Here is a 13,399-nt window from a genome sequence, read left to right as displayed (position 1 = left end):
GGATTATATATTACTTTCATGTACAGTACCTATATGAAAACATACAATCCTATAATTTGCACGCTTTCTTTGCAAGAGGGAAAGATTTACCTAAAGCTAACATTATAAAGCTATTGCCAAACGCAAGTTCTCCACAAGGACATTAGTATTTTCATCAAGAACTGCATACTCTTAGAAAGACTTTGACTGTCTAATCCTCCCACAATTTCATTTCAGCTACTCCAGTTCTGTGTCATCATCCTCCTTTTCAAGCTCTTCAAGTTATTCGACACCAACAACCACAACTGTGTCCACTACATCTTCCTCAAGGTACTTAAGCAAACTGAACTGTAAAATAAGTTTACTTAATTATCAAAATTAATACTTTTCTCTCATTTAAGAAGCACAAATTACCCTTAAAACATGGTTGCCTATAAAAACAAAACCCTACTTCCTTATTACTTTAGCAGACCGAAAGATTAATATACATGTTGTGCTTTTGTAGTGTGTCAACGTCTAGCTCGGTGTCGACATCCTCGTCAGTGTCAACGTCATCAAGCATTTCAACCTCCACCAGGTAATTTCAAGGTTTATGCCAGCACACGAAATTAATTAATAAAGTCTTTTCTTTAAAACTAAACCAACTGTTACAATATAGCCCAAACATAGAATCCCCTGCATTCAAGGACACTGGTATTTTCATTAAGAACTTCATACTCTTAGAGACGATTTGACTGTGTATCTATCACAATTTCCTCTCAGCTACTCCAGTTCTGTGTCGTCATCGTCCCGTTCAACGTCTTCAAGTTATTCGACACCAACCACCACATCTTCCTCAAGGTACTCAAGCAAATTCATCTCTAAAATATATGAACAAATCCTTTTTAAACATTGTCACCAATCAAAATCTTCTACTTATTTATTACTTTAGCACACTGATCCAGTAATATAATGCTTTTTTAGTGTGTCCACGTCCAGCTCGGTCTCAACATCTTCGTCAGTGTCTACATCATCCTCACTGTCCACATCATCGTCGGTGTCGAAATCATCGTCACAATCGACCTCATCTAGCATTTCCACTTCCTCTACGTAATTGCAAACAATTTACACTAAGTTACAGAAAGCTGCTATAATGAGATATGTTCTACTTTTAAACGTTTTTAGTGCTGTCATTCTGAAAAGATTCCATCTTCTTTTCCTTTAACTTTAGAAAAAAACACTACAAATCAACTTTACACAACCCTAAACACATTTTTAAATTCACTACAACCTTGTAGGGAACATTCATGATCTTTAATACTATGATAACCTATCATTAAAAAGTGTTTTCTCTCATGTCAGTGTCTCCACGTCCAGTTCAGTGTCGACATCATCGTCAGTGTCTACATCATCATCGGTCTCGACATCGTCGTCAGTGTCTACAACTTCGTCAGTATCAACATCATCGTCTGTCTCAACATCATCCTCACAATCGACCTCATCTAGCCTTTCAACTTCCTCTAGGTAATTGCAAACAAGTTACACTAATTTACAGAAAGCTATTATAATGCCATGTTTCTAGACTGAGAATAGTAAAACGTATTAATTGCTGTCGTTTCTGAAAGGATTATATATTACTTTCATGTACAGTACCTATATGAAAAAATACAATCCTATAATTTGCACGCTTTCTTTGCAAGAGGGAAAGATTTACCTCAAGCTAACATTATAAAGCTATTGCCAAACGCAAGTTCTCCACAAGGACATTAGTATTTTCATCAAGAACTGCATACTCTTAGAAAGACTTTGACTGTCTAATCCTCCCACAATTTCATTTCAGCTACTCCAGTTCTGTGTCATCATCCTCCCTTTCAAGCTCTTCAAGTTATTCGACACCAACAACCACAACTGTGTCCACTACATCTTCCTCAAGGTACTTAAGCAAACTGAACTTTAAAATATGTTTACTTAATTATCAAAATTAATACTTTTCTCTCATTTAAGAAGCACAAATTACCCTTAAAACATGGTTGCCTATAAAAACAAAACCCTACTTCCTTATTACTTTAGCAGACCGAAAGATTAATATACATGTTGTGCTTTTGTAGTGTGTCCACGTCTAGCTCGGTGTCGACATCCTCGTCAGTGTCAACGTCATCAAGCATTTCAACCTCCACCAGGTAATTTCAAAGTTTATGCCAGCACACGAAATTAATTAATAAAGTCTTTTCTTTAAAGCTAAACCAACTGTTACAAGATAGCCCAAACATAGAATCCCCTGCATTCAAGGACACTGGTATTTTCATTAAGAACTTTATACTCTTAGAGACGATTTGACTGTGTATCTATCACAATTTCCTCTCAGCTACTCCAGTTCTGTGTCGTCATCGTCCCGTTCAACGTCTTCAAGTTATTCGACACCAACCACCACATCTTCCTCAAGGTACTCAAGCAGATTCATCTCTAAAATATATGAACAAATCCTTTTTAAACATTGTCACCAATCAAAATCTTCTACTTATTTATTACTTTAGCACACTGATCCAGTAATATAATGCTTTTTTAGTGTGTCCACGTCCAGCTCAGTCTCAACATCTTCGTCAGTGTCTACATCATCCTCACTGTCCACATCATCGTCGGTGTCGACATCATCGTCACAATCGACCTCATCTAGCATTTCCACTTCCTCTAGGTAATTGCAAACAATTTACACTAAGTTACAGAAAGCTGCTATAATGATATATGTTCTACTTTTAAACGTTTTTAGTGCTGTCATTCTGAAAAGATTCCATCTTCTTTTCCTTTAACTTTAGAAAAAAACACTACAAATCAACTTTACACAACCCTAAACACATTTTTAAATTCACTACAACCTTGTAGGGAACATTCATGATCTTTAATACTATGATAACCTATCATTAAAAAGTGTTTTCTCTCATGTCAGTGTCTCCACGTCCAGTTCAGTGTCGACATCATCGTCAGTGTCTACATCATCATCGGTCTCGACATCGTCGTCAGTGTCTACAACTTCGTCAGTATCAACATCATCGTCTGTCTCAACATCATCCTCACAATCGACCTCATCTAGCCTTTCAAGTTCCTCTAGGTAATTGCAAACAAGTTACACTAATTTACAGAAAGCTATTATAATGCCATATGTTTCTAGACTGAGAATAGTAAAACGTATTAATTGCTGTCGTTTCTGAAAGGATTATATATTACTTTCATGTACAGTACCTATATGAAAAAATACAATCCTATAATTTGCACGCTTTCTTTGCAAGAGGGAAAGATTTCCCTCAAGCTAACATTATAAAGCTATTGCCAAATGCAAGTTCTCCACAAGGACATTAGTATTTTCATCAAGAACTGCATACTTTTAGAAAGACTTTGACTGTCTAATCCTCCCACAATTTCATTTCAGCTACTCCAGTTCTGTGTCATCATCCTCCCGTTCAAGCTCTTCAAGTTATTCGACACCAACAACCACAACTGTGTCCACAACATCTTCCTCAAGGTACTTAAGCAAACTGATCTCTACAATATGTTTACTTATGAAATTTAATACTTTTCTCTAATTTAAGAAGCACAAAATACCCTTATAACATGGTTGCCTATAAAAAACAAAATCCTACTCCCTTATTACTTTAGCAGACCGAAAGATTAATATACATGTTATGCTTTTGTAGTGTGTCCACGTCTAGCTCGGTGTCGACATCCTCGTCAGTGTCAACGTCATCAGGCATTTCAACCTCCACCAGGTAATTTCAAAGTTTATGACAGCACACGAAATTAATTAATAAAGTCTTTTCTTTGAAGCTAAAGCAACTGTTACAAGATAGCCCAAACATAGAGTCCCCTGCATTCAAGGACACTGGTATTTTCATTAAGAACTTCATACTCTTAGAGACGATTTGACTGTGTATCTATCACAATTTCCTCTCAGCTACTCCAGTTCTGTGTCGTCATCGTCCCGTTCAACGTCTTCAAGTTATTCGACACCAACCACCACATCTTCCTCAAGGTACTCAAGTAATTTCATCTCTAGAATATGTGAACAAATCCTTTTTAAACATTGTCACCAATCAAAATCTTCTACTTATTTATTACTTTAGCACACTGATCCAGTAATATAATGCTTTTTTAGTGTGTCCACGTCCAGCTCGGTCTCAACATCTTCGTCAGTGTCTTCATCATCCTCACTGTCCACATCATCTAGCCTTTCAAGTTCCTCTACGTAATTGCAACCAAGTTAAACTTATTTACAGAAAGCTTATATAATGCCATATGTTTCTAGACTGAAAATAGTAAAACGTTTTAATTGCTGTCGTTTCTGAAAGGATTATATATTACTTTCATGTACAGTACCTATATGAAAAACATACAATCCTTTTATTTGCACGTTTTCTTTGCAACAGGGAAATATTTACCTCAAGCTAACACTATAAAGTTATTGCCAAAAACAGGTTTTCCACAAGGGCATTAGTATTTTCATCAAGAATTGCATACTCTTAGAAACAATTTGACAATTTTAATTCTCCCACAATTTCATTTCAGCTACTCCACTTCTGTGTCATCATCCTCCCTTTCAAGCTCTTCAAGTTATTCGACACGAACCACCACAAGGGCGTCCACTACATCTTCCTCAAGGTACTTAAGCAAACTTATCTCTAAAATATGTTTAGTTATCAAAATTAATACTTTTCTCTTATTTAAGAAGCACAAAATGCCCTTAAAACACTGTCGCCTGTAAAAACAAAATCCTGCTTCCTTATTACTTCAGCAGATCGAAAGATTAATATACATGTAATGCTTTTGTAGTGTGTCCACGTCCAGCTCGGTGTCGACATCCTCATCAGTGTCAACGTCATCAAGTATTTCAACCTCCATCAGGTAATTTGAAAGTTTATGCCAGCACACGAAATTAATTAATAAAGTCTTTTGTTAAAAGCTAAATCAACTGTTACAAGATAGCCCAAACATATGTTTACTTATTAAAATAATTTACTTACCCTTTTCTCTTCCTAAAAAAGCAGAAAATTCCCTTAAAATAATGTTGCCTATTTAAAAAGTCCTACTTCCTTGTTTGGTGTAGCTAATTACAGGTCAGTGTCTACATTTTTGTCAGTGTCCACATCATCATTGGTCTCGACATTATTATCAGTGTCGATATACTTATCTGTCTTAACACCATCATCACAATCAACCTCATCTAGCATTTCAACTTCCTCTAGGTAATTTAAAAACAATACTGTGAGCACAAAAGTTTGCTAAAGGGTTAAAGTGTCCATAACCGCAAAATGTTTTTTTTTGCTAAAATGAATTTTTGCACCTGTTCGAAACGCATTGCGGCCATTTTTTCCTTTCTCTAACAAATCCTGCCGTTTTATAGGCTTCGAAAGTTGCGAAAATCGAAACATCTTTTGTTCACGACCAAGTCAGAAGGGGAGTGGGTCTAGTCCTATTTTGACGTCACAATCTACTTTGCATACATGTTTACAAAGATTTAATGCAATGTAAATCAGTTTGTGACGTCAAAACAGGAATAGACCCACTCCCCTTCTGACTCGGTTGTGAACAAAAGATGCTTGGTGTTTCGCAACTTTTGAAGCCTATAAAATGGCAGGATTTGTTAGAAAAAGCAAAAAATGGCCGCAATGCGTTTCGAACAGGTGCAAAGATTTATTTTAGCGAAAAAATATTTTGGGGTTATGGGCACTTTCAATTCTTAGAAGGTAAATGTTATTTTTGTCTCAAAATCATCAGTACCTATACAATAGATTGATTTGAAAAAAACTGGTATGGAGAAATAAAAGAGAATGTTCTCATTTTACAACATAGTGTGGTAATTTGTCATGAAAATGTTAAAAACACTGTATAGTAGGAGTAATAGACCTTATTCATAAATGGGGGTGAATTTATAATTCTTTTGTCCAAGTGTAAATTAGCCTACCAAGTCTCGATACCATACAGTGAGTTGAAAAGGACTCTTGCTCTAAGACGAGGGTTGGTTGGCTAATTTGCAATTGGACAAAAGCATAATAAATTTATCGTCATTTATGAATAAGGTCTATGGAGTTGTAGCATCCTGATTCACATCACAAGATACTAGACCACGGTAGAAGTAAAAAAAACTAATGAACTAATTATTATCGAAGAACATTGGTGTTGACTTTATTTGTCTAAACACCTCTTTGTCATTTGTTATCTAGTACATCTTCCTCAAGTTCTCTATCAACATCTACATCAACCAGTACCCTGACAAGTATAACAACAAGGTATTATTGAAGTTGTGCTCCATCCTTTCCACAGTGTTTCTGTTTCTAATTCCAACAGCTGCGAAAGCAAACTTTAGTCAGTTTCGTTTGCTAATTACAAAAGATTACAGCGGATGTCGTCAAAAGCATTTCGTCAATTTTAGTTTTCCATTGTAGGTGGGGTTTCAACAACAAATATTGGAAATAATTGTTATTACTATAATTTTATTGGTGTGTATAGGTCCATAATATGAGGAACTCTGTCACTACCAAATACCTGGAAACAGTTGTATGTGTGAGATATCACAGGGCACCACTGAAGCCAAAAAAATAGTTATGGATGGTTTTGATTTACTCAGAAAGTATCAGATATGTCCATGTAGTTAGATGAACAATGATTTTGATAAGTGTCACTCACATTAGGGAATACAGGCAATTAACGTCACAAAGTGTACCCTGAATTGTGGTCCTCAACTAAAGATTAATAAAAAATAACGCTACCCCTCACATGTACAGTACCTTATTGCTAGAAACAGGTAGCAAATGCTTAGACTTAAAGGAACATTTTGTGTTGGATGTCAAAAATTTGCCCATGCATCTAATTACAGATGTACGTGCATTTTAAGACGTAAGTGGAAAGTATAGCACAGGGCACCACTGAAGTCAAAAATAATTTCAGATGGTTTTGATTTACTCAGAAAGTACAGCTGTAGCCCATCACAAAGTACATGTACAGATAGTCAGATCATAATGCACAGCATAGCTACACATTTAAAGAGCTACCACAATGACAAAATCAGCTCTCCTTTTTCTTTACATTTTGAAGGTACAAATGTATTTGCGTTGATTGCTCAATAGGCAGAATTTTTTGTAGTAATTTCAAGAGGAAGACTATTCATTTTAACTCCACTTTTTTCATTTAATGGTCCACAATTACTTGGTGCAGTTCCGATTGATAAGCTTTCAGTGACCTGAATCGAGGAGAAAGTGACGTCATTTACTCGCTAGCTTAAAAATGCAGTATGTGAATGTGGCTTAATTAGTATGCAACACGAGAGTTTTTGGCTTTCAGATCGTCAAATTCGTGTTCTGCATACTAATTAAGCCACAATCACACACTGCCTTTTTAAGCTAATAATAATTTTTAATACTTCGTCTGCGCCCATTTCATAAAATGATCATGGGCGCATTACAATGAATAGAAATTAAAGATATTTACAATAATAATTATTAAAAAGTAATAGATAATGCTAATTACAATAATGGTGATACTACAAATAAATTGACTTTAAAAATTTATCATTCAAAAATACAAAATATTGTTCTAAAATTGAGTTCATTGAAAAGCAGAACTAAAAAGATGTGTCTTTAAACATCGTTTAAAACTCGAAATATTTGTGTTTTGACGTAGTTCTAGTGGCAGGGCATTCCAAAGTTACCGTGTGTCCACATCCAGCTCGGTGTTGACATCCTCATCACTGTCAACGTCATCGAGTATTTCAACCTCCATCAGGTAATTTGAAAGCTTATGCCAGCACACGAAATTAATTAATAAAGTCTTTTGTTAAAAGCTAAATCAACTGTTACAAGATAGCCCAAACATATGTTTACTTATCAAAATAATTTACTTACCCTTTTCTCTCCCTAAAAAAGCAGAAAATTCCCTTAAAATAATGTTGCCTATTTAAAAAGTCCTACTTCCTTGTTTGGTGTAGCTAATTACAGGTCAGTGTCTACATCTTTGTCAGTGTCCACATCATCATTAGTCTCGACATTATTATCAGTGTCGATATACTTATCTGTCTTAACACATTGTACTACATTGTAGTACATTGTACTACAAAACGAAGAACATTGTAATTTCAAGAGGAAGACTATTCATTTTAACTCCACTTTTTTCATTTAACGGTCCACCATTACTTGGTGCGGTTCCGATTGATAAGCTTTCAGTGACCTGGATCGAGGAGAAAGTGACGTCATTTACTCGCTAGCTTAAAAATGCAGTATGTGAATGTGGCTTAATTAGTATGCAGCACGAGAGTTTTTGGCTTTCAGATCGTCAAATTCGTGTTCTGCATACTAATTAAGCCACATTCACACACTGCCTTTTGAAGCTAATGAGTAAATGATGTCACTTTTTCCTAGACCCAGATCACTGAAAGCTTATCAGTCGGAACCGCACCAATAAATGGCGGACCATTAAATGAAAAAAGTCGAGTTAACATCAATAGGCTTCCCCTTGAAATTACTACAAAAAATTCCGCCTATCGAGCAATCAACGAAAATACAAATAAATGTGAAGAAAAACCAGAGCTGATTTTTTCATCATAGTAGCACTTTAAATACTGAGGAAAAATCATTCATAATACATCTTTCTCTTAAAAAAAAAACCTCAGTAGTATGGTTTGAGATAAGAATTCATTTTTCTAAGCTTTTAACATTTATCCTGATGTTTTTCTTTTTTACGCTGACATTACTATGTTTCTGTCAGGTCCAGCAGCTCTATTACCTCATCATCTATAACACCAAGTTCAACATCATCATCATACATAACAAGTTGTAAGTAACATTCAGTTCTGTAAGTAGCTGCAGGAAAGGATTGATAAGTTAAGTTTTGAGATCATCGCAGTTATGAACGCTACTTTAGCAGTAACGAAAAGGAAGGACTGACAAATTCCATTCAAGCCTGAATTTTTCACGCTTTCCTTTCCTTACTGCTAAAGTTCAAATGTATGCCTTTAATACATTGTTCCTTCAGTAAATGTACCCTAGCTTTGATAAATGTTTCTTGTCATAAAGAAGTGCCACCTGACCAATGCAAGCTAATGTACCCATCCAGTCAACATTTCTTTACAGTGCATTTGTCATCATCATGGAATCCACAGACAAACAGACCACTTGTCTCAAAACATTTTCTCTCCTCCATTAAAGGGAATTGCCCTCTTGATCATTTCCCATGCATTGTTTCCCATAATAGCATTTGGCTTACCATTTCATTCTTGCTGAGGCATCAGAGGCAATTGAATTTAAATCTTATCTCCACTATCAGGGTTTTAAGGAAGACTTCCATAAATGGTTTGGTTGGTTGTGTGTGACTTTCATTTATCGCTAAGTGCTACTCTTGTATAGTAAATAGCCTTATGTAGCGATGTGCAGAGACAATTGAAAGTTGCGTGATAGTGTCCATTGTGCTGTATGATAATTCCTCCTGCCTTTGGGATTAACTTCTTCTTCTTCTTTGAACTGTTTGCCTAGCATCTGTCTGCCCACAATGTATCTACAAAAACAGATTCAACAAGACTGAAGGACATCATGTAAGTCATTCGTCGGGCATTTAGTGTGATCCGTTAAGGTTCATTTAAGCTTACACGAATATTTGTCTGAAATTGATTCGGTTTTGCTTTCAATGCATCCACATGTACATGTTCTAGCACTCGACAAATTCTCCAGACTTATGGCTCTTTCTGCTTTTTTAGCGTAGTACAACGAGAGCTTTTTGACATAGCACCACCAAGCCGGCCACATGAAATTATATTACGCTTAACCAAACTACAGTGTAAATGCACCACTGCAATTAAAAGAGTGCCAGTGGCCTGGCTTCAACAAAGTAAACAAAGGATTCATCTATTACCTGACAATCCTTGTAGCTTGAACGTTTTGCTTTTGCGGAAATTATTTTGTGCTGTGAACAAATTGTTGACTGTTCACAATACGTACATGTAGTAGCCATTTACAGGACTGAGTAGCCTCTCGTTTGGAGCCGGCCTCCACTTTTTGCGCGCGAAAATCAGTTGGAGACGATTTTTTGAGGGGAGGGGAAGGAGGCGGTGACCATTTCTTTGGTTTTGACGTGAAAAACTTCATATTCACTCACAGATGCTTGGTTGCTGTCACTGCCCGGTGTTATAATCCGAAAAGACCCAAACACATCAATAATTCAACACGGCTAATTTGCTCTTGGGAGAACCATTTCTCCTCTAATGTTGCCATTGGAAACGTATTCACTTTCATCTTTTGTCTTCCCGATAATACACGGGAAATATGATCCTTAACTTGTAAGGAAAGAAAAGGAAAGGAACTTTATTTAAGTGTCTAGTCGTTCTAGCGCTGGAGCGCTAATTGGGGACACTGTAAACTGAAATTAACAATGAAAGTAAATCAAGTCAAATGTTGGTTTTTGAGGAGAGGGGAAACCGGAGTACCCGGGGAAAACCTCTCGGTGCAGAGTTGAGAACCAACAAACTAAACCCACATAAGACGCCGAGTCTGGAAATCGAACCCGGGCCACATTGATGGGAGGCGAGTGCTCTCACCACTGCGCCATCCCTGCATCCCTGCATTGTTTACTTTAAAAAGTGGTTGCGAGATGAATACTTCCATCTTTGAGTGAATTAGGAAAGAAAACGAACAAGCGATCACTTAGAGATTCTTAAAAATAGGATAATTGGCTCCGTTTGCACATTACGTGTCTCTAATCCTTAAAACGTTTAATTGAGTTTAGGCCCTGTTTATATGGTCTCGAGAACCCGAGACAACCCTTCCCCCTCCCCCCAGTTACCCTGAGCGAGCTATTCTTCCACTCCTTTGTTTAAAAAATTGGTCCACCTCATTTTGCATGTCAACGGATTCTCGATTAAAAAACAGCCTTTCATTTATGCGTTTGCATAATAATAGAGTTAAATTCCCGGAGGATTTGGTCGGGGCACCAATATGGCCGCCTTTTCTTTGTTTAGAGGCACCAACATGGCGGTCGTGACGTCATGTGAAAACTGAAAATTATTTCTCATGTTACAAAGTGCTCATAACCTAGTGCAATACGAAAGTTGCTATGGAAACAGCGCGATAGAGTAATTTTGTTGCGTATGTTATAAAAATTTTAGAATCGCATGAACCTGCTCGTACATTTCGTGATTTATGGGTATTCTTGATGTTTTGAAAATTCTTATTTTTTTAAAACTTTCAAAACATCTCTCGTGCTCATAAATTACGAGATGCATGAGCAGGTTTATACGATTTCAGTCCTACACATATTGTGTGTGGTTATTTTTAACATGAAGGTAACTTAACTTTGAATGATCTTTTACATCTAGACTGGTGATGAATGGACAGATGGCCCTTGCAAGACAGTCAAGTGCGAAAGCGTCTTTAATGACTGTCTTAATAAGTACGTTGGACAGATCGTGGTTACCGTTGAGAAATGCAGTCCATGCGAGCCTGTGAGTATTAAAGAAAAGTGATCCTCTGATCCCAGTCAGTCAGTCAGTGAGCCAGTTTCTGAGTGACTTAAACATCTACCTCGTCAGCCAGGATAATTTACTGAGCCACTACACCAGTTAGTTTAACACTCGCTTAAGAAGTTACTGAGTTGCTCAGATGAAAAGAGGAAAAGCGAAATCGGATAATTCATTTCCGTGTATTTTTCAGTTGTTGTTTTTTCAAGTTAAGCCCAAATAAGTCTCTTTTCAAATGAAGAGAACTTTTTCTGGCATTGAATCAGAACATTTCAGTGATGCTTTGCCACTTTGACGCTTCGGTACTACAAGGAGTTTTGTCCCGTTAAGGTCATTTTGTTCGTTTTTTACTATTCAGCTCTTTTCAACGTTTTAACAGTTAGCCTTCTCAATATTTAACAATTTTTTATTAATACGTTTCCCCTCTCTTTCTAGGGATATCACCGACCCCCAAGTGACGTAGAATGCTGCCCTAGATGTGGTATGTTAACTGTCATTCTCTTAACATTTTCCCAGTGTTAGAAAATTTCGAAGAAAGCAAACACAGGGGCTTCAGTCAACAGACTCCTTACAAAAGTAAGGAGGGTTTAACATCATAGTTACGGAAAAGATAACTGAAACAATGTTTAGTTCTTCCATTTGTTATTCTGCATGATTCCAACAAGTTATCTACTTCATCATGAATTTATTCTTCCCAAATGATCTTCCCAATGACGTCAAAGAACGATGACACTTTTTAAGAGCCAATGAGGCCTTCTTACTCGTGATCTTTATATTAAGATCACTTGTGATCTTTATGAAATAATCCTAGTCATTTTTCTTCGTTCGCTGCTTGTTTGTTCAGCCTTGCATTTTACCACTCTGCAAAAAGTATCAAAAGACCACTTTGCGACATATCACGTTTATTTTGGCACGGATTTTTCCAACAGAGCTTTTTCTTCATCGGCAGTTTTCAATCTGAACTTTTTCTTACGCGGCATTTTCAATCAACCTCTTCACATATAACAATCAACGACAAAGAATAAGGACTGTAGGAAAAAAGTTAACGTCCATTTACTATATATATATATATACATAGAGGCAATCCAATGTAAACTCTCATTGTACCTCAAGAAGGCTGGTTTGGCCAGCGGAAATATAGTACACTACTAAAATCAAATCTACGTTGTATCGGCTCTTGCTTAAAATACTTAGTTTCTCAACTTGTAATTACGCCGATCAGATCAAGCCACTGATCCAAAGTACACCGACAGGAAGATTGTCCACGGTTGCTTGCTTCAAAACCCTGGAGAGTAACCAGCCATAAGAAATGTATGCTTATCCTTTCTATCTCATTATGGTTTACTCTGCAGTTCCGTCCACACCAAAGGAACCAATCAACAAGCGCGAGAGTTGCAAGCTCAAGATACACAAGAAAGGTCATTACGTCACCATGGAGCCTATAGAGAATGTTACCTGCCAATCAACTGAAACAGTTGACATCACATCTTGCGCGGGTAACTGCATGTCATCTGCCATAGCCACCCACGGATCCGACCGATACAATCCAGACTGCAAATGCTGCAAGCCGTTTATAATGGAAGAACAGAAGGTCAACCTAACTTGCTCAGACAACATACCCAGGGAAACAACTTTCAGTGTCATAACTGAATGCAGGTGCGATAAATTTAGCTGCACGGCCGGCCCATCACACGAAGGAGAAATAGCAGTGGATCCAGACACAAATCATGAAGTTGCTGACGACAAGAGGAAACGCCGTCGTCGAGCACTTTCGCGGTTGTTTGCCCTTCCACCATGAAAAGGCAAAAGGCAAACATTTGGGTGGGAGTAACGGGTAGTTGTTATCTATATATCTTAAATGAAATTTACGAATTCATTGTCTTGAAATGAAAGAAAATAATTTGCACTGTAACACCGAGAAGGGATTGTCAAATAAATGATTATATTGAAAGG

At 37.0% G+C, this 13,399-nt stretch overlaps 1 protein-coding gene across 1 annotated transcript in view; it reads left to right on the top strand.

Moving 5' to 3' along the window:
* The window catches only part of LOC138049714 (mucin-2-like), a 78,113-nt gene extending 64,714 nt beyond the window's left edge, over positions 1-13,399 (top strand). The window contains exons 38-43 of the mRNA XM_068896117.1: positions 1,321-1,482; positions 8,713-8,774; positions 9,471-9,529; positions 11,306-11,431; positions 11,882-11,927; positions 12,799-13,399. Of these exons, the coding sequence (XP_068752218.1) occupies positions 1,321-1,482; positions 8,713-8,774; positions 9,471-9,529; positions 11,306-11,431; positions 11,882-11,927; positions 12,799-13,244 (901 nt within the window). The 3' untranslated portion in view covers positions 13,245-13,399. The remainder of the gene's footprint in view (positions 1-1,320; positions 1,483-8,712; positions 8,775-9,470; positions 9,530-11,305; positions 11,432-11,881; positions 11,928-12,798) is intronic.

This window comes from Montipora capricornis, chromosome 5, assembly GCF_036669925.1.
Source record: "Montipora capricornis isolate CH-2021 chromosome 5, ASM3666992v2, whole genome shotgun sequence".
NCBI classification, from domain to species: domain Eukaryota; kingdom Metazoa; phylum Cnidaria; class Anthozoa; order Scleractinia; family Acroporidae; genus Montipora; species Montipora capricornis.
The sequence above is the reverse complement of the archived record's forward strand: the minus strand, read 5'-3'. Positions and strand labels throughout refer to the sequence as shown.